Source organism: Myotis lucifugus, unplaced genomic scaffold (genome assembly GCF_000147115.1).
Source record: "Myotis lucifugus unplaced genomic scaffold, Myoluc2.0 scaffold_4, whole genome shotgun sequence".
NCBI lineage: Eukaryota > Metazoa > Chordata > Mammalia > Chiroptera > Vespertilionidae > Myotis > Myotis lucifugus.
The window spans coordinates 12,826,592-12,849,182 of NW_005871052.1; the positions used below are offsets into that span (position 1 = coordinate 12,826,592).

Below are 22,591 nucleotides of genomic sequence, written 5' to 3' on the forward strand. Positions count from 1 at the left end.
TATTTCACTATACCTCAGCAGCAGCAAAGCTCACAGCTAAGCCCACTTAGGATTACTGAGATGCAGGGCAGTGTGCTGGACACAGCTGGCAAGGAAGCATACCTTGCTGAACATTGTAAGCCATGGCATTTCTAGTCATGCTGGAAGGAAGCCAGCCTGCCAGGCTTGCACGCTGAGGTTTTGTCCCTTTGTGTTTGACATCCTCCCCATCCCAGATGATATCATCCTCCCAATGCAGTTGTGTCACCATCAGGAAGTTTTCATCAGCCAGAAGATCAGTGCCACTGCTTTCCTCAAATTTCCTAAAGTCCTGTAGAAGCAGGGAAGGAACAACAAATTCCTGAATGGTCATGTGTCAAAGTTCCCACTCCAAATCCCACATCACATACATCAAATATGGACCTTGACTTGAAAGAAAAACCTGATAATGAAGGGGTATCTGCCTCCTACTCTTAGTCTAGTATAGCACTCATTTCACAAACAGAATTCTTACAATGGGTCCTAGTTGCCAGGGTGATATACCATACCAAGCAAAAGGCTTAGACACATAAATTTCCCACCAAAGAAACCCTACCCAATATCTTCCCAATTGAAAAGTAAAGCTGATAGGACCTTCGGCACACTGATTCTTTTCTTATATACCAGTATTGCTTACCTCTATCATTCTACCTTTTATCACAGGTTCATGTTCCATCTTTCTCAGTTTGAAGCCATAGTCAAACCCACTGCCATCTTCAGGGACACCCAGCATATCATACCACAGTCGGGCAGGCCCATAACGCCACTCAGCTACTCTTGGTTTGGTATCTGTCACTTTATCTATATCTCCAGTAGACTGGGAAAACTTGGACTCCACAGGAGCCATCATTGTGATCTGCAACAGATGAAGGGGAAGAGGCTTTCCTAACCATAGATGTCCTAAGAGGAGTCATAAGGATACTTCTTGAACAGAACTGGAGTTAGAATTAGAATACAAACAATGAAGGTATATCATGGCACACTGCCTATCATTTAAACTTTCTTATTCACCAATGTGTATATTACCATTTGCCTGCCCCCAATACTTTTCCATTACAATAGAGAAGGAACAGCCACTGGGACTGAACCCATCATTACTTTCTGATAATCAGCACAGGACTCAGCCTGCTAAGATGTTATATCCAATTTAGACATGAGCTAGGGAGAACTCTTTTGTCCCCTTATAAGTCTTAATCCCAGGTCTCTATTTTGCCTACTTCATCATCAGAGAGACACTGCTCTGGAGGTGGTGGTGGAGCATAGTCATAGATCCATAAAGACTTCTGGTTGACTTCTGATTCTACTGAGCACTCCACCTCCTGAATCTGCTCTTCCTGTATCAGCTCACGGTGCTTCTTTTTCCTCTTTCTCCGAGCACTCCGCCAAACAGATGGGACATTCTTTCCTGGTCCAAAAAGACGTAGGAAGCGTAACACCTAGAACACAGAACATTTTACTATGTCAGAAATTCATGTCAGATAGAAAACAGCAGCATCTGGGTCTGAAAATTCCCTTGAGGGGTCTATTCAACCGTCAGAGAGGGATTAAGGAGTGCTGAATTCAGATTTATAACTCTATCCAAAAAAGTAAAGAAGTGTCCCTTAATAATTTGAACTAGTTCTTTTAAGACAACAAAGACAATTTATAGTGAGAACTATATAAATCACATGTACTACAATGTACACAACTTTTTAAAAAGACCTGATACAATGTCATTGAATAGGGAAACCTTTAGATCTTATCCATTCTATATTCAGCATTTTAACAACAGAATTCAGTATTGAGAAGAGGTCAGTGGTTTTCAATGTAGATATTCTCCATAGAAAGTACCTTCCCAGGCCGAAATTCTGGGAAAAGTTCTGTGACACTCGGCAACAGCTTGGTAGCATCATGCTGCATAATCCCAGCCAATGGTAGGGTCAGCTTTCCATCCTCAGATTCTGCCTGTGTTGCTTCCTGAGGTCCCATCTCAGATTCTGAGTCAGAGGAACTACTGAAGTCCACTTTTTCTGAGGCCAAAGAGGAAGGGGCAATGATGGAGGGCAAGATGATGCCTTCTCCATCTTCAGACACTGCAACAAGGAAGAAAAACCCCCTTGGCATGTAACTGTGAGCATATTTCCTCAAATTCAGCCAACACCAACTCCAGGTACTATGCATGGCTCAGTGGCAGGGGATATAGTTCCAAGCACCCAAATTACTAACAGTATGCAACCCAGAAAATTCATTCCAACTCAGTATCTCCCACCATCCCCAACTCACCTTGTACCTGGTACCCTAGGGTTGTGATGAGAGAAAACAAACACTATTACTACATTTACTACTTTCTGTAAGTATGTCAGGTTAAAGGAATATTACCAATAGCAAACTTATATAACACTTTTATACCAGTCAAGCCTTACCATGTCCAGTTCAGGGACCCATAGCTAAAAAAAAAAACTTTAAGTCCACAAGATAATGAAATTATTTAGCATAAAATAAGATCTATGACATAAAGTTAACCAATGCTATTCAGCCTGCAGACTAAAAAGGAAATGACTTAAAGCTCTAATAGGAGAAATTTAGGTTAACATAAACCTCAAAATACAGGAAGATCAAACACACTGCTCTTCCCAATCTACTGTTGCAGATATAAAAATAGGTGAGAGGATCTCTGAAGACCCTGCCTTTGAAATCTCTGAACCTGATAGCTAGCTCTCTATGATCCATATACATTTTAGGGTGCCTTACCTATTTAACTATTTCTTTTCAAGAGAATCATCTAAACAAGTAGTTTCCAAATACCAGTATGCAGATCAGTTGCTTCAGAAATTACTCTGGGAATGCCTTGAAATTCCTGGGGTCTACCCCAGATCTTCTAAATCACACTTTCCAGGGGAGAGTCAGAAATCTGTATTTTTAAAAAGACTTGCGGTGATTCTGATAGGCAGGCAGATTTGAGAACCACTAACCCAAACATTTTCTTAAATGCATGCTAAATACTGCTGTCAAACGTTTTAAAAGTAAAACTTCCCTTTAATATGGAAATTTAAAATTTGTATGAATCAGTTCTGGAAGTTATACCCTTTCCCAGCAGCTTAACTTTAACAGCCCCCTATGTGTGCCAAAGCCTGGACTTAGGAATGGAACTTGCTACTTAGACAAAAGTAGACTGTCTCTGCTTACCACCAGTAATAGCATCCTGGTCCTTATCCTTCTTTAATGGTCCTGGGGGTGGAGGTGGAGGAGGCATCAACTTGCAATCAATGTCTTCACAATCAGCATCATAGTCATCATCATCATATTCTACTAAAAACAAGGTGATCTCAATATCCAGAATGTCAGAAAATAACCCTGAACTCCCTTGTCACTCAAGATTTTAAAGTACCACATAAAGCACTATGCAAATTCCTTAAAAACACACGGAAGATGCAGCTTCTGCCTTCAGAAAGAGATGATGTGATATCACCAAATGCTGTAACACTACATACTAGGTGTACCAGTTAATGCGGATTTTTTTTCAATAGATGGAGTTACACATATGTTGATATATATGCAATTTGAAATGTATGCTATTTTGTTGTATTGACAGCAAGCTTCAAAACTTCATATGTCAAATTTGCTGATGTTAACATCATAGATACTTTTACGCTTAAAAATGTCGAATTTCATGCCAAAAAAAGAGCATTTGCGGGAAGTTTTAATTCATTACTTTATTTTGAAGAAAAAATTATCGTATACTTCGGGAAGCTTATGGTGAACATGTTCCAACTCAAGATACTTGTGAACACTGGTTTAAACGCTTTAAAAGTGATGATTTCGATGTGAAAGACAAACAACGTCCAGGTCAACCGAAAAAGTTTGAAGACCAACAATTACAAGCATTATTGGATGAAGATTCGTGTCAAACTCAAAAACTTGCAGAAAGATTAAACGTTGCTCAGCGAACAATTTCCAATCCATTTACAAGCAATGGGAAAGATTTTAAAGGAAGGAAAATGGGTGCCCCAACAACTGAACGAAAGACAAATAGAAAACTGTAAAGTCATCAGTAAAATGTTGCTTCAATGGCACACAAGAAAGTCTTTTTTGCATAGAATTGTGACTGGCAATGAAAAGTGGATTTATTTTGAGAATCCCAAATGCACAAAATCATGGGTTGATCCAGGTCAACCATCAACATCGACTGCAAGGCCAAATCGCTTCAGAAAGAAGACAATGCTCTGCTTTTGGTGGGATCAGGAAGGTGTGGTGTATTATGAGCTTCTCAAACCAGGTGAAACCGTTAATACTGATCACTACCGACAACAAATAATCAATTTGAACCATGCTTTGATCGTGAAACAACCAGAATGGGCCAGAAGACACGGCAAAGTAATTTTGCTTCATGGTGACGCACCATCACACACTTCAAAACCAGTTAAGGACACGTTAAAAGATCTTTCCTGGGAAGTATTAACCTACCCACCATATTCACCAGACCTTGCTCCTTCAGATTACCACTTGTTCCAATTGATGGCACATGCACTTTCTGAGCAGCACTTCAAAACATACGAAGAAGTGGAAAATTGGGTCTCTGGATGGTTTGCCTCAAAACAAGAAAAGTTCTATTGGGACTATACACAAATTACCTGAAAGATGGGGGAAATGTGTAGCTAGCGATGGACATTACTTTGAATAAAGCACTTTTGATGTTTCTCTTGAAATTATCGTGTTTTCTTTGATTATAAAATCCGCCATTATTAACCAGTACACCTAGTATAAGTATAACTCTTATTGGTGAGGAAGCTCATAAGAATTGCTTGAAACCTTTGCTCCTGCTCCTGATCCAATCCTATTTTATTTATTTTCACCCTAATCAATCTCACAATTGAATTTAACATTCTCTGTCAGTTTCCTTCAAGACAGGACTTTCTTCTCTCCTCCCAAGTCTTTGACACATTTTTTTTTTCTGTCTACCTTCTGCAGTTTATTATTCTCAATGGCATCACTCAACACTTGGTCCTGAACACTCTACTTTTATTCCTCTACACACTTTCCATTCCCTTTTCTCAACAATCACCTTTTCCAGATTTAACCCAAATCTACATCTTGCCCTGACATACCCCCTGTACAATTGCAACACATGTTCTGCTGCCTAAAGAACCTTCCCACTCAGATATTCAAACTGCATCTCATATCACACTGAAATATCCTTCACCTCTTTTAAAATCCCTTTGGTTACTATCAATACCACCTCCATCCTCATTTCCTGAGCTTATAATTTTAGTCTCCTACACCAACCCCTTACCAACACACCTTTTCTAATCAATCATTAACAGTCATTATAGCAATGTCCATTTATTGAGCTCCCATAATGTGCTAGGTATTTGTAGCCATTTTATCTATAATCCTCCCAATAATGCAACAATGTAGAATTATTCTGAGATACAGAAGTTAAGCAACTTAGGATCATATGGTTTTAAGTGACAAAGTCAGAATTCAAGCCTGGTTTAACAACAGAGCCTGTACTCTTTCGAACACATTTCCTCACTCACCAAGCCCACTGATCCTTTTTCAGCAACTCTCAAGCTTGAACCTGCCTATCATTTTCTGATACTGTCACTCAAGTCCTTGATAAATCTAGCCTGCAAGAACAATCTCCAAGTAATCTCCAAGCAACTCTGCCCCTTTACCCTTTTTCTAACCAAATCCCCAAAGTATTAACTATCACTTTTCATTTTCACTTAGGAAGGCGACTAACATTAACAGATCTATCATTACACTGTATTATGCAGAGTCTTTCACACTGATAATGAACTTAAGTTTCCCCACCAAAAGCCCTATTAATGGGGTAGGTATTATCACCTTCATTGCAGACAGAAAAACTGAGTGATTATTACAAATGAGAAGTCCATGATGACAAATGGTTAATAGGCTTATGATGGTGAACACTTCATTAAGTAAATAAATTTTGAAACACTATGTTGTACATCTGAAACTAATATAATATTGTATGTCAACTATAATTTAAACACATAAATAAATACAGCCCTGCCGAAACCGGTTTGGCTCAGTGGATAGAGCCTCGGCCTGCGGACTGAAGGGTCCCAGGTTTGATTCCAGTCAGGGGCATGTACCTGGGTTGCGGGCACATCCCCAGTGGGAGATGTGCAGGACGCAGCTGATCGATGTTTCTCTCCCATCGATGTTTCTAACTATCTATCTCTCTCCCTTCCTCTCTGTAAAAAAAATCAATAAAATATATTTTTAAAAATAAATAAATAAATAAATAAATACAGCCCTGGCTAGATGAAAACAAAAACAAAAACAAATGAGAAGTCCAAACTTCAGAGAATAAGCAACTTTCCCAGGGGCAAACTAAATATGGAGTTGGGATTTGAACCTATGATATGCTGACTCGAAAGTCCATTTTCTTTTCATTATACCACCCTACCTCTTACTTAGGGCAGTGGTTCTCAACCTTGGCTGCACATTAGAATCACCTGGGAATCTTCTTAAAATCCTGATTTCTGGGCCTCATCCTCCGGAAATTCTGTTTCTTTGTTATGGGGTGGGGCCACAACATTAGTAAACAAATATACAGAATTTCCGAAGGATGAGGTTCAGAAATCAGGATTTTAAAAAGATTCCCAGGTGATTCTAATGTGCAGCCAAGGTTGAGAACCAGTGCTTTAGGGCATCAATTCCCAAGTAATACATACAAAAAGGTGCCATCAAATTGCTCTATCCTTGGTTCTTGCTATTTGGCAGTGTTTTCCATTCCTTTCAAGAAAAACTGCTGGTCAAATTCTCCCACACACGATTTCTATTTTCAAACCTTTAGACAAGCCATGTTTCCAAACCAATATGCCCTGCTGCTTCCGCTCCATTAAACCTTGTCTTTCAAAAATTTTACTTAAAATTCACCTGTGAAGCCTTTTCTACTGACCTCCACCCACTTCCAATTATTCCAAAGAAACACCCTTGGAAATCAAGCTGTGTGAAGAGGCCAATGCCAGGGAAAGAGGAAGCTACAAGCATAGATAAAGGCATCCTCAGAGGACAAAGGAACTTATAAAAGAACATGTCAGAGTACTCAGACTCTACCTAATGCAGCATAATCCTTTCCAGGTCAGCTCATAAAATCCAACTAGGAAACCCCCACCTACCCTCTTCCTTACCAACCCTAGCCAAGACAATAAATCTACCTGAAAAGTACAACATCCTCTGAAAATCAGAGCTGCTACCACCTTTCCCTTAGCCTAAGTCAGGATGCTCAAAAATAATAGTTATGGCCCAGCCAGTGTGGCTCAGTGGTTGAGCATCAACCTGTGAACCAAGAGGTCACAAGTTCAATTCCCAATCAGGGCATATGTCTGGGTTGTGGGCTGGATCCCCAGTGTGGGGCATACAGGAGGCAGCCGATCAATGATTCTCTCTCATCATTGATGTTTCTCTCTCTCCCTCTCTAAATCAATAAAAATTTATTTTTTAAAAAATAAGTTATGCTAGCCCTAACCGGTTTGGCTCAGTGGATAGAGCATCGGCCTGCGGACTGGAGGGTCCCAGGTTCGATTCTGGTGAGGGGCATGTGCCTGGGTTGCGGGCACATCCCCAGTGGGGGACGTGCAGGAGGCAGCTGATCGATGTTTCTCTCTCATCGATGTTTCTAGCTCTCTATCCCTCTCCCTTCCTCGCTGTAAAAAATCAATAAAAAATATTAAAAATAAATAAATAAATAAATAAAAATAAGTTATGCTATATGACATAGCTATTTTGGCAGCTCCTCAAGACTAAATATAACATTCTATACAAAAACATGAGCTTGTAGCTGATTTATATCTTATGATAAATAATTTTGCTTTGCATTCATTTATCCCACCTTTCCCAAATGATAACAATATCCCTGAAGGTAAGGCCTGTATTTTTTATTTTTCTGGGTTATTCCTTCTGTCTGTGGTGCAGTTAATTCTCTTTATACAAGCAGCATTCAAATACATTAACTGGCCCTGAAGAAATTAAATTCAAGTACTTACCAAGGTTTTATCTACATTTCTCAGCAGCCTGAAATCTAATTCAAAGAGATGGACAACGAGCAACTTCATATAAAAATTTCAAGGAGGAAGAGGTAGTGTGGGGCTGAGGAAAGCATGAACTATGACCTAGATTCTAGACCACAGAACTGAGCTCAAGATCAGAATATGGATTTTATTATCTTTGTACCATACTGTCCATCACAGTTTATAGCACATGACAGGTGCTCAATCAAAGTCTAATAAACTGAGTTGCTGAATTAGTCCAGGTCTGCCACTAAGTGACTGTAGAACTTTTAATAAAGTTCCACATTTTATTAAAGTTCTCTAATATTCAAGTTTTACTAATCTATGATGAGGTTAAGAATAATTAATCACTAAGACCCCTTCCAACTCTGACATGATTCTATAATGCAGCACATTACATATGTGGTAAGCATTAAGTGCATTGTGTAAGCATACAGGTAGTTAGTGATTAACAGAAGTTGAGCCAATAAATACATGCGGTCATTTATATGACATTGTAACCTTAATCCTTCCTTAAGGACAAAGACTGAGTTTAAATAGCATCTAAAACAGTACCATGAATGCTTTAGCAACTGAAATACCAGATGATAACAGGGAAGTATTATCATCCTTACTTAACATTCATCAAGAATTTGGGATTAACCAGTATGAGAAATAAAAGCCTGAGGATGGCGACATACTCTGCCCCAGAGCTGAGCTCAAAAAGGGAGAGAAGCAGAATGAAAGCACAGAGGGCAAGAACAATGACAGAAACCACATATAGAAACAAATTGGACTACACAGCAAGAAAATGCACTGGAATGCTCTGATGATGACACCAAAGAATCACCTGAGTGGCAAAGGGGCTGCAAGCTCCCCATTGTCTGCTGGTATCTTCGACTTTCATCTTCTGCTACCTCACTGATGTCTGAATAGTCCACAGCATCTTCTGTGCTCCTGATCCATCCTGTAAGTAAAAGCAGGAGGACAGAGCTCAACAAAGAGCAACTCTCACTCCCTTAGGTAATTCCCATGGAAAAGTACATGTATAGTAAGTAGCTAGCCTCCTCCCCCACCTTGCTCCCCATGACCCACTTCACCTTCATCATTTACCAGAGCACCGTCATTCCCAGTCAATTCTTCATTTGCCGTAAGTTCAGTGATCAGGCTGCCCAGACCCAAAGCCCCCAAGCCTGCCAAGTGCTTCTTACACTCCTGAAAAAGACAGCACCAGAGGGAAGACAACAACTAAACTCAAGCTTCCCACACCACAAGGCTTATTTCCCTGGTCTGCATAGCTACAAATACACAAGAAAAATGACTATGCTGCATGCTAAAAGGAGCATCCATCACATTCAAGACTGTAAGGTACATCTTCCTTCCACTAAACTCCACGCTGGTCAGACCTTTATTAACATGTGCCCAAATTTCATCACCATGTTTTAAAGTAACATAAGCAAAGATAATTTAAAGAACCACCACCAAAACTATATTAATGGAACAGTAGTTCTATGAATAAAAGCTAAGGCAACTGAGGTCATGTTGGATTAAAGAAAACAAGGCAAGAACTTTTTTTGCTAACGTGTGTGTGTTGAAGGGGAGGAGGAATATTGGTCAATATTTCCTCCAAGATAAAATGAATCTAAATACAAGCAACTGAGTTTCAGTTGGGCACGTGAAACAATTTCATGGATGTCAGGGAACACTGGGGAAACTACCCAAGAGGTGCACGGGGACCACAAAAGGTCTGCCCCGGATAGTTTGAACACTCATGTCCTAAGAACTGGGTCCTGAACCACATGATCTCTTGCCGGTTCTGTTCAGCCCTCTAGCTCTAGCTCGAGCCACTTCAGTGCAGCCATGTCAGAAAGCAGGCAATTTCAAGAATCCCCAAGAAGGTTCTCATAGAAACGGTTTGAAAGCAACTTCACTAGAAGCTAAGCTATTTTTCCTGATGCCTGGTCAGGAAAGTTATTTCCAAAACCACCCACATCAGCACCCCTGAACTTACGGGGGCTTGTCTACCATTCTCTCTGCTCCCCACCCTCGCCCCTCACTCTACGTTACTGCACGCTCTACTAGGCTGCTATCTGCTTGTCGTTCCCTCTCCTCCAACGCTAACATTGCCCTCTGTTCTCGGGTCCTAAGCACCCTCTACTCTTCTCCACTTCCTCTCCTGAGTCGCACCACTCCCAGACCTAAGCCCACGCCAATCCCCTCACATCGTCCAAGACGCTTTCCCCCTCCAGCTGCCCGGCTCCATTGATGTTGCCGAAAAGGAATCCAGTTAAAGAAAATGGGCAGCCCCCAGTAGAATCTTCATCGCTGTCCGTGTCTGACATGATGGCGGCCGTGGCACCCGCAGCGGCTGCGGGAACCTGCAAATCCTTGCTTGGACCCATGTACCGGATATACGAACATTAGTCGCCCAGAAGTGACTCACGGTGCTCCCTGACCTTACCCGCCCCTACCGGAAACGAAATAAGGAGGAAGGGGGGGGAGTAGGGGGAATGACCCGGAAGAACCGGTTTTCCTACAAGAAAGTAGAATTGGTGTTACTACTTTACTAACGGCTTTTGATTCGACCATACACGATCAGGAGGCTGGATATCTAGAAAGCGATTGGCCAAAGAAAATGTTCAGTCCTGCCCCTTACATTTACCTGCGCAGGAGCATTCTCATTGCACCGGATCTTCCACCAATCGGAAGGAGCGGCCTGGGTCACGTGGCTACGTCAGGTCACACGTTAGTACACGGAAGTAAGGATGAGAACTGGTGGTATTTGTGTGCTGTCCGCCAATTCATCGTTCAATCCCAAAGAGAAATCAGCTGTAAATTGCACTGTGCCAGAGGTACCTTTGTAAATTGGTTGTTTTTGACATTTCCCCACACAAATGGGTTTTTCCCTCCATTTTATTTAGGAAAATGTGAAAGTAAAGCATGAGTAAAATGAGCAGCCGAACCTTCACCTAGATTTACAATTGTTAATATTTTGCCAGGTTTTTTTCTGAACCATTTGAAAGTGGGCTACAGATACCGTGATTCTTCACGCCTAAGTAAAAGACTTTTTTTTTTTACATAACCACATCAGCATTATCACATCTTTAAAAATTACCATTGCCTAGTTGGTTTGGCTCAGTGGATAGAGCACGGGCCCACAGACCAAAGGGTCCAATGTTCGATTCTGGTCAGGGGTAGTACCTCGATTGCAGGCTCATCCCCAGCGCCCTTCCCTCGCCCGTTGCCGAGGGAGGCAACCTATCCATAGATGTTTCTGTCTCTTCCCCTCCCACTCTATAAAAAATCAATGAGCCCTAACCGGTTTGGCTCAGTGGATAGAGCGTCGTCCTGCGGACTGAAGGGTCCCAGGTTTGATTCCAGTCAAGAGCATGTACTTTGGTTGCGTGCACATAACCCAGTAGGGAGTGTGCAGGAGGCAGCTGATAGATGTTTCTCTCTCATCGATGTTTCTGACTCTCTATCCCTCTCCCTTACTCTCTGTAAAAAATCAATAAAATACATTTAAATAATTTTTTTTAAATCAATGAAAAAATATCCTTGGGTGAGGATTAACGAAACAAAAAAAATTCACCATTAATCCAATATAATTTAACATGCAGTCCATATTTAAATTTCCCCAATTGCCCTCTAAGTGGAACATTTTACATTTCGATCCACGATCCACTCAATCAAGGTTTCTGTTTTGCACTTGGTTATCTCCCTTTAGTCTCTTAATCCAGCCTTTTTGTGTTGCATGACACTACATTTTTTTAAGAATCCAAGCAAGTTGTCTTGAGAATATTCCATATTCTGAATTCGTCTGATTCAGGTTAAATATTTTGCCAGCTACCCGAAGACACCAATATGGGTGATGCTAAATTTGATCACATAAAAAAAATGGTTACCACCAAGGTCTTTCCATCAAAAAGGCACATTTTTTCTTTTGTAATCAGTAAGTAATCTATGGGATGATACTTTGAGGTTGTGCAAATATTGTTTCCCATAGTCCTTGCACCCAGTGGGTTTTAGCATCTATTGATGATCTTTGCCTGAATCAATTATATTGGGAGAGTGCAAGAGGGTGACTTTTCTAATTCTTAACTTCCTCCTATATTTATTAACTGGACTTTATCAGTAAAGAAGAACTAACCCCTTTTATAACCTTTCTCACATCTTTAGTGTGTTATAATCTAGCACCATCATTTTCCTTTTTGATGCTCAAACTCTCCCAAATGTGTCCAATGGGAACCACTTCACTCTGGCTCCTGTGCCCTTTCAACACAACCCACTAGTTTTTGAGTACTTCTTTTTTTTGGCACAAGATGTTCAAAGCTTACTTTGTACATTCTCTGCCCAGAAACCATTTCTCCAAGGAGCCCTAGTTCTTTTTAGTGGGAAATGGTGTTTAGTGTTTAGAAACTGGGGTATCATTGTTTGTATGCCCTCTCTAGAGACAGAAGTAAAACAATAATGAGCTTATACTAATATCTCCAAATCTAATACCACAAGGTTCTCCCTCACTTTTCCCTATTTCATATTCATATCTTTTCTTACAATGAAAATTCTGGTTCCCAACACCAATATATTTACCTATTTCAAAATTACAAGACCATACCACTCCAATAAACTTTAGTAGGTTCTTTTCAGTTTTCTATCCTTTGAATACATCCTGCTGAAAATATACTAAAAATTACTTGAATCATTTTTCCCCCTGTGGAGTTGTTGCTATTTGTATTCAACTTTAGGATATTTTATTACCCCTTTTATATAATTTTGTTTTTAAAGTATGTAAACCTTTATGTGGTTCAAAGTCAAAACTTTATAAAAAGCTATTCCCAGAGAAGTTTTGCTCCCATGCCTATGCTCTGTAACACATTCCCATCTACTCCCTATAAGTAACCATATACATTGATTTCTGGTTTATCCTTCTTGTATTTATTATTTTTTATTGAGGTGTTATTGACATAACATATTACTTTCAGGTGTACACATATAGCCAAAAAGTAGAAACAATCCTATGTCCCTCAACCATGAGTAGATAAAATAGGGAAATCATATAATGTAATATTATTCAGCAATAAAAGTAAATGAAGTATCCATATGTGCTACAAAATGGATAAACCTTGAAATCATTATGCCAAATGAAAGAAGCAAGTTCCAAATGGCCACATATTATTTGATTCCATTTATATGAAATCTTCAGAAAAGACAAAGTAGATAAATGGTTGCCTAGAGCTGATGGGTAAGAACAGGGATTAACTGCATGAGGGGTCTCTTTGGGGTGATTGAAATGTTCTAAAACTGGACTTTAGTGATAGTTGCAGGACTCAGTAAATTTACTAAAAATCATTAAATTGTACTCTTGAAATAGGTGAATTTTATAATATGTAAATTATCTCAATAAAGCTATTTCCAAAACAAGTTTTTACTCTTCCTTACTAGTGCATTTAACAGTACACCAGCACTATGTACAATTACCAGCCAGTATTAGTTAATTTTTATAGTAAACAGAGGAAGAATCTTCCTGAGATAACTGGGAGAGGCAAAGGACATTAAACAACGTCTTATTTTTATGAACCCAGCCCCTGGTACAGTACCTGTAACACAGTAGGAGCTTGATAATTGTTTGCTAAATATAGTGTAATAAATGAGAAAAATCTCCTACAGTGAACTAACTGCTCTGTCATCAGTGAAAACCAGAAAATGAAGCTAAATTCTGGAGATTAATGGGGGTGGGGGGCAGGAACTAGAGAATCAATGTTAGCAGGGCAGACAGTTCCATACACTGTCTGATGTAGAAAAATAAATACAGTTACATACAGGTACAGTTTTCAATACAGCAATTATACTATCCTTTACATGTTGAAAAGCATTTCAAAACCACTCAAAATGGGGATGGTGGTGAGGAAATGCTTTGATTTTTAGAAAACAATAGACCCAGTAAAGTCATAAAAGTGTATTACCATCCATTATGAATAATGTAAAAGTGATACTAGTATGTTAGTCTTCATACAAATTCCTTTTAAGTATAAAAATCAAGATGTCAGTGTATGCTTAGGATCATCAAATCAGTCCAATACAAAACCACTCTGTCAGTCTTGTGGCTCACACCTCCATTTATTAAAGGACACAAGTTTGCCCAAACCAAACCTAGGCTTACATTTGGGAACTTGCCAGGCAAGAAGAGCAGGAGGCACTATTAAATAAAAAGCTACTTAGCCGGCCAGTGAGTGTAACTCAGTGGTTGAGTGTCGACCTATGAACCAGGAGGTCATGGTTCGATTCCCAGTCAGGGCATATGCCCGGGTTGCAGGCTTGATCCCCAGTAGGGGGTGTGTAGGAGGCAGCCAAGAATGTTTCTCATAAATGATGTTTCTATCACTCTCTCTCCCTTCATCTCTGAAATCAATAAAAATATATGTTTTCTAAAAAGCCACTTAGCCCAGCTGGTGTGGTAATGATGGAGGAAAAACAAAACAACATTTGAGTACCTAGTGAGTGAAAAGGAAAACCAGAAGAAAAGCAGGAAGACTAGAGAGTTGGCATAATATTTTATCTTCTATCAATACTTGATTTCTCCTTAGTTGTGGCCTGGCCAGCACAGGAAAGAACAGTGGTTGGTGGTGTTTCTTCTTACCACTTTGATGGGACACACACATAATTAAACTTCCTCCAAACGGTTGAGACCAAACTGCAGAGCAGCCAAGTACGGACTCATTCCTTCAAAAGCTGAGTAACCTGGAGCCTAGGGTTTCCAGGAAAAGAGATAAGGGGCTCTGCTGGCATTGTTAATTGATGTCAAAAGAATCCCCCTTATTCTCCTTGGATGCAGTCCCTAAGTACCACTCCAAAAACTATAAGAGGACACACTTCTTGGTGTTCTTTGTGGCAGGGTAAAGTACAGCCCCGACAGCTTCTGAAAATACTTCATGTACCCCATCCTGCATCAGGGCAGAACATTCCAGATACTTCACCTACTTAGCCAGGGACATGCCTTGCTGAGGAATTATGGGCCCCAGGCTCTGTTCCTTCAGCTTCTTCACTATCTCAAGGTCACTCCACAAGTCCCTCTTGGTGCCTACTAGCAGAACAGCTACATTGGGGCAATGAAGGGAGACCTCTATGTGTCATTTATGCCTCACATTGGCATAAGAGGATGGGTTGCCAATGGAAAAACAAAAGACAAAGATATTGGTCTGGAGATAGGAGAGCGTTCTTAGTTGGTCATATTCTTCTTGACCAGCTGTGTCCCAAAGGTACAGGCTGATGATTTGGCCATCCACAGGTGTCTGGGCACTATAATTGTCAAAGACAGTAGGGATATACTCTTCAGGAAAGGCATTTGTTGTGTAACTGATGAGGAGGCAGGTCTTACCTACAGCCCCATCTCCCATAACCACACATTTGGTCGTCTGCATTCTTCCCTTTGGTGTCCTATGTATAAGAGAGAAATGAAGAATATTCCCAGATGCTTGGTTAATTAAGGGAGCCTAAGGTTCCTAAATATTTGTCTCTGAGGAGAAAGAGAGGAAGTGAGACCTCCCTCCCCCTCCCCCCACTGCCCGTCCCCTTCACACCATAGAAAAATCAGCTGGGAAAGGTGGTATAGGGCAAGTTCTTACCATGGACTCCTAGAGGACAGGCTTCAGTAGGTCCTAAAAGCCTCCTCTGAAGTTGTGTGCAATCGTATATGTATGTACCTAAGTGAAATTTTCTGGAAAGAAGATCCAAAGCTGTTATCAGACTCTTGAAAAGGGCTGTGAATCCAAAAAGATTAAAAACCATTAATATACATAGGTATTTATGCTACATTGTTGTCATAAGATCTGAATATATTGTATCAAACATGCTAAAATATAGTAGGTGCTCAATAAATGGTAACTAATTTCTTAAAAAGTATAGAAAGAAGATTCCCAAAGTTGAAACAAAAGAAACAAGGCTCTCACTTTGGGTCTGTGGCTATAGACTCAGCAAAGAAACCTCTGTTCCTGAAAAACAGCAACACTTATTACTGTAATAAAAGGTGAGCCAGTCAGAATCAGACATATAGAGAAGTGGTTAAGAATGCAAGCTCTGCCTTAGCCGGTTTTTCCCAGTGGAAAGAGCGTCGGACTCCTAGAGGACAGGTTCGAAGGGTCTCAGGTTCGATTCCAGTCAAGGGCACATACCTCAGTTACAGGCTCCTCCCCAGCCCCAGCCCTGGTGAATGTGTTTCTCTCACATTGATATATCTGTCTTTTCCTCTCTTCCACTCTCTCTAAAAATCAATGGAAAAATATCCTCGGGTAAGGATTAAAAAATAAATTAATAATAAAATAAAACTTCTTTAAAGGGTTGGGAACTCTGAGAGAAGACTAGTAGTTAGAAGAGAAAGGCAGAAAGGCAAATATTCTGTTCATCACCCATATGAGAAAAGCTTATTTACTTCAGTTCCAGGATCCAGCACAATGCTGTCCCCTCCCCATCACGACCACTATCCATACTCCCAAATACTGCTGTGGGCAATGAACTGCTAGGAGGGACTTAAAAAAGGGTACACATAAAGAAAAAGAATGCTAGAAGTTTACCATCCTGTGGATAAAGGCAGGACTTATAAAAAGGCAAATAACAGTACACAGTAATGCATGGCTGTGTGAGGGGGAGGGGGGGTTGCTATGGGGAAGCAAAGAGAAACTAAAATTTGAGAGCCTGCTATAATCATTGTGTAAAGTACTTGAACCCATCTTCTCTTATTTTAACTTTGTAGTAGCACTGTCAAGTAGACATCAGAATAGCTCAGAGATCTTTAGGATGCCTCTAGGATTGGAAATTGGGAGAGGCCAGGAGAGGCAGACACCAGCACCCCAGAAGGCTACCTTCCATGTTAGTAATTCACTGCTAACCTTGGAATTATAGTTTCTTCTAAATCTTCCCGTCTCATCTGACAAAGTATCCTTCTTCACATGTACAGTCTATACAGCAGTCAATTTTCTCCTATGTTGGACACACAATTTAGAAGACCCAATAATAGTGAAGACAAGAATGCAGCTCAAAGTACTACTGTTTGTAGCTTGTTCTTCAAGTCTCACCCTTTCAGCAAGTCTCAGTCTAATCCACTTGAAATCACTCTGAGGCCCTGACTGGTTTGGCTCAGTGGATAGAGCGTCGGCCTGCGGACTGAAGGGTCGCAGGTTTGATTCCGGTCAAGGGCATGTACCTTGGTTGCGGGCACATACCCAGTAGGGAGTGTGCAGGAGGCAGCTGATCCATGTTTCTCTCTCATCTTAGTTTCTAACTCTCTATCCCTCTCCCTTCCTCTCTATAAAAAATCAATAAAATACATTAAAAAAAAAATCACTCTGAGACCAAAATAATTCAGCAGAATACCCCCATTTTTATTTACTACTTTCTGCAACTTAGTTATTTTATAAATCGGGGGAGTTTTTTCACATTGAAGACTGATTTCTTTGGTTTAGGTGCAGTCAAAGAAGACTTCAGACGGTTGGGGCCTAAGGAAGCCCTGTGAACACTCCCCAACCGGGAGCCAGGAGGACTAACCAGCGCCTGGCAACTTAACAAGAGACAATCCCAGGAACCCATCAGTAGCCACCACAAGCCCGCTGGGCACATCCATCACATCCCTCTCTCCAAGGGTGGTGGGTTCTGGGACTTCATCTGGACTCTTGAGCCTGGGACTAAGGGGTGCCCCACATCGGTTTCACAAATAGAGCTGGCTCACCCTCCTCTGTTACACATACAGCCCATGCCACCCTCAGATCCCTTTCATCCAATGAATGGCTCATATACTAAGGACCCAGGGACAGGGAAATTCGAGAAAAAAAGCGGAGGTGGGCACCGCCTGGGGGTTCTCAGATTACCCGGCAAAAGTGCTCCTTGTCCTGCGCGGTTCAACCGCCACTGCCAGCAGAGCCTCCCAGCGCCTCTTGCCCGACCCGGCAGCAGACTCAGCGCCACATCCGGATAGCCTAGCGACCAAGTCCCGTCCGGTCATCGGAGGCCTCCTGGGAAGTGGAGTCCCGGGGCCATCCTCGCCGCCTGCAAGTCACAGGATCCTAAAGGACACCTCCCGGTAATCGAGGATTACTTAGATCCTGACCCGAGGACCAGTTTCTTGGTTTGAGGGTCCCTCGGCCTCGCCTTCCCCTTGGCAAAGTGAGTTCACCCCTTCCTCCCCAAACCCCTGTTTTTCCTCAGGATCAATATTTAACATAAAGAGGCAACCAGGGAACTGAGAAAGTGTTAGGAAAAATGGAGGCGATAAAATAAAATGAGGTAAGTGAACTAATTAGGGTTGCTGTCTGTCACCGTATAATAGTTTGCATTTTCTAGAGTTTTCTATAAATGAAATCATACAGTACGCACTTTTAAAAGAATATATTTTTATTGATCTTTTAGAGAGAGGATGGGAGACGGAAAGAGAAACGTGGATCAGCTGCCTCCTGCACGCCCCCTACTGGGGATCGAACCCACAACCTGGGCATGTGCCCTGACCAGAATTGAACCCATAACCTCTGTGCATGGAAGGACGCTTAACCAATTCAGCCACACCGGGCCAAGGCCAGTATGCACTTTTAATAACAGCTTTATTAAGATCTAATTCACATACCATACAACTCCACCATTTAAATTGTACAATTCAGCCTAGCTGGCATGGCTCAGTGGTTGAATATCGACCTATGAACCAGGAAGTCACGGTTCGTTTCCTGGTCAGAGCATTTGCTGGGGTTTGTAGGCTCGATTCCTGTGGGGCGTTCAGGAGGAAGCCAGTCAATGATTCTCTCTCATCATTGATGTTTCTATCTCCCTCTCTGAAATAAAAAATATATATATTTAAAATTAAAAAAATAAATTGTACAATTCAATGGGTTTTGGTATATTATATTATTTTTTAAAACTGTGGTAAATATATATAACAAAATTTGCTATTTTAACCATTTTACATGTAAAATTCAATGGCATTAAGTACACTCACAATATTGTGGAACCATCACCACTGTCTATTTCTAAAACTTTTCATCACCCCAAAAGAAATTCTGTACCCATTAAGCAATAACTTATTCACTCCTTCCCATGGCTCCTGGAAACCAATCTTTAATCTACTTTCTGCCTTGATGAATTTGACTTTTCTGGCTACTATTCATATATTGATGGACATTTGGCTTGTTCCTAACTTGACTATTGTGAATAATGCTGCAATGAACCTTAGTGTACAAGAATCAGGTTTTGTTCATCTTCTCTATTGTTGTTTTTTTCTATTTCACTGATTTCCACTTTGGTCTTCATTATTTTTTCTTCTTATACTTCAAGTTTTACTTGCTCTTCTTCATTGTTTTGAGACCTTTCTGCTGATTTAATAATATAGCTCTTTAAGTGCTTAAAAATTACCTGCTAACTACTGCTTTAGCAGAATGCCATACATTTGTGCTTTCATTTTCATTCATTTCAAAATATTAACTAATTACCCTTTTCACTTATTTTTTGACCCATGTGTTATCTAAAAGTGGATTATTCAGTTTTCAAGTAATTGAGGATATTCCAGAGAACTTTCTGTTTTTGTTTTTCTGATAACCCCCTACTATCGGACTAGCCTATTTTCTGTTATTGATATGTAATTTCATTCCATGTTTTCAGAGAATATACATATGTTGTATGACTTGAATCCTTTTGAATTCACTGAGACTTGTTTTGTGGCCTAGAATATTTATCCTGGTAAATACCCCGTGTGCACTTGAAAAGAATGTGTATTTTGCTATTACTGGGTGGAATGTTCTATAAATGTAAACCAGGTCAATTTGGTTGATAGTATTGTTCACTTCTACTATATCCTTGCTAATTTTATGCCAATTATTGGTAAGGTGCCGGGAGCCAGTCCATCCTTGCTGCTTGACACAGTCGCTGCAGAGAAGAAACGTCTGCACAGCATATGTTTCAAGGGACCTGGCATATATAGCATACTGTTCTTAATATGTTTGCTCCCCTTAGCGCTATGTGTTTTAACCAAGGTCACCTCTCCGAGAAAGGTGAGGTGGGGATTTTTCCCTGAGGTTAGGGAGGGGATACAACCCCTTAACTAAGTGCCAGGCGGGTAGTTAATCACTTTAACTACAAACAATCATGCTTAAGCTACATAATCTTTACTCCCTGGTATGGAGATAAGAAACGCCCTAACCTCTGGAATAGAAATTGATAGGATTAAAATCAACTGGTATAAATACAGATGTAACAAGACAGCAGAGACAGAACCTAGACAGAACAGAACCTAGAGAGACAGAACCTAGACACAGAACCTAGAGACAGGACTTGGCTGGAGATCCTACACAGAACCTAGAAACAGAACCTAGCGAGAGAACCTGGCTGAAGAACCTAGAGACAGAACCTAGAGACAGAACCTAGTGAGAGAACATTGCAAAAGATCCTGGACAGAACCTGGCTACAGAACTTGGCTGGAGAACCTAGACAGAACATGGCAGGAGAACCTGGAGAAGCTGGATGGAGAACCTAGTGAGAGAACATGGCACCAGAACTTCGCTGGAGATCCTGACCAGAACTTGGCTAGAGATCCTGGCTAGGCTGCTGATCAACTGAAGGCTGTCTCCATGTCATTCCTTCTTTGCCGACTCCGTCCACACCTTTGGGGACCCCTGGACCTGTTGGGGTTGGTCCCCAACAGTAAGGGTATTGAAATCTCTGACAAGCATTTTGGATTTGTCTATTTCTCTGTGTAGTTTATCAGGTTTGTGTGTTTTTTTTTGAAATTCTTTTTTTTTATTAATTAAATCTTTATTGTTCAGATTATTACAGTTGTTCCTCTTTTTTCCCCCCATAACTCCCCTCCACCCAGTTCCCACCCCACCCTCCTCCCTCACTCTCCACCCAGTCCTCATCCATAGGTGCACGATTTTTGTCCAGTCTCTTCTCACATCCCCCTCGTTTATCAGTTTTTGAGTCATGTATTTTGAAGCTCTTATATTAGGTGCACAAACATTTAGAATTATTATATTCTCCTCATTAATTCACCTCTTTATCATTATATCACCTTCTTTATTTATTAGTGTTATCTTTGCTCTGAAATCTACTTTGACCAAAATTTTTTCAGGTTTTTTTATTTCAAGAAAAAGGATTTTAAATATAATAATGTTACATGCAATAAACCTTAATATTTCAATAAAAACTATCTTAAATATAATTTTACATGCAATAAACATTAATATCTCAAGAAAAATGATTTTAAATATGATGTTACATGCAATAAACACCAATTATTCAAGAAAAATGATTTACATATATTACATGCAATAAACATTAATATTTCAAGAATAAAAGGATTTTAAGTATAATATTACCAAAACTGTACTAACATAGTATGATATCACAAAAGTTGTAGGAAATATTAAAAATCTGCAAATAATAGGTTTACTTCTATTATATTCTAGTATATATTTTCCCCCTCTGGCTCTATTTTTGTTCATCAGTTTATGTTCATTTTGTTCCACAAATGAGTGAGATCATATGGTATTTATCTTTCTCTGACTGGCTTATTTCGCTTAGCATGATGCTTTTAAAGTCTATTTTGTTGGATATGAGTATTGCTATTCCAGCTTTTTTTTTCTTTTCCATTTGCATGGAAAATGTTTTTCCATCCCTTCACTTTCATCCTGTGTGTGTCTTTTGTTTTGAGGTGGGTCTCTTGTAGACAGCATATAGTTGGGTCACGTTTTTGTATCCATTCAGCTACCCTACATCTTTTGATTGGAGCATTTAATCCATTTACATTTAGGGTTATTATTGAGAGGTACTTATTTATAGCCATTTTAATTCTGTATGGCTAGGTTTCTCTCTCTGTTTCTTCTTCTCAGCAATTCCTTTAGCATTTCTTGTAATGCTGGCTTGGTGGTGATGAACTCCTTTAGCATTTTTTTGTTGAAGAAGCTCTTTATTTGACTGACTATTTTGAATGATAGCCTTGCTGGATATAGTAATCTTGGTCTCAGATCCTTGCTCACCATTACCTTGAGTACTTCATGCCATTCCCTTCTGGCCTGTAGAGTTTCTGATGAGAAATCAGGTGTCAGCCTTATGGGAACTCCGTTGTAGGTAACAGTTTTCTTTTCTCTTGCTGCCTTTAAGATTCTCTCTCTGTCTTTAATTTTTGGCATTGATGTGTCTGGGTGAGGGTTTGTTTGGGTTCTTCTTGTTTGGGGTTCTCTGTGCCTCCTGAGCTTGTGTGACTTTTTCCTTTACCAGGTTAGGGAAGTTTTCTACCATTATTTCTTCAAACACGTTCTCTATTCCTTTCTCCCTTTCTGCCTCTTCTGGCACATCTGCTATTCGAATATTGTTGCATTTCACATTGTCCCACAGCTCCCTTAAGCTGTCCTCCTGTTTTTTAATTGTTTTTTTCTTTTTGATTCTCTAATTGAGTGATATTTTCAACTCTGTCTTCTAATTCACTGATTCAATCCTCAGCTTCCCCTAATCTGCTGTGTGTTCTTTATTTGTGTTATGTCATTCTTTATCTTGGACTGTTCTTTTTTCACAGTTACTATATCTTTTTCATACTGTTGAGCATTTTA

General features: G+C 40.2%; 1 protein-coding gene and 1 pseudogene across 1 annotated transcript in view; both read right to left on the minus strand.

Moving 5' to 3' along the window:
* The window catches only part of TAF1 (TATA-box binding protein associated factor 1), an 80,371-nt gene extending 69,928 nt beyond the window's left edge, over positions 1 to 10,443 (minus strand). Inside the window, exons 1-8 of the mRNA XM_023765059.1 lie at positions 10,241 to 10,443; positions 9,119 to 9,233; positions 8,869 to 8,985; positions 3,184 to 3,303; positions 1,849 to 2,090; positions 1,236 to 1,454; positions 656 to 874; positions 103 to 310 (exon numbers count right to left, since the gene is read on the minus strand). Coding sequence (XP_023620827.1) covers positions 103 to 310; positions 656 to 874; positions 1,236 to 1,454; positions 1,849 to 2,090; positions 3,184 to 3,303; positions 8,869 to 8,985; positions 9,119 to 9,233; positions 10,241 to 10,420 — 1,420 coding nt within the window. The 5' untranslated portion in view covers positions 10,421 to 10,443. The remainder of the gene's footprint in view (positions 1 to 102; positions 311 to 655; positions 875 to 1,235; positions 1,455 to 1,848; positions 2,091 to 3,183; positions 3,304 to 8,868; positions 8,986 to 9,118; positions 9,234 to 10,240) is intronic.
* Positions 10,444 to 14,110: 3,667 nt separating this feature from the next.
* Positions 14,111 to 15,775, minus strand: LOC102436615 (annotated as a pseudogene).
* Between the last annotated feature and the right edge of the window lie 6,816 nt (positions 15,776 to 22,591).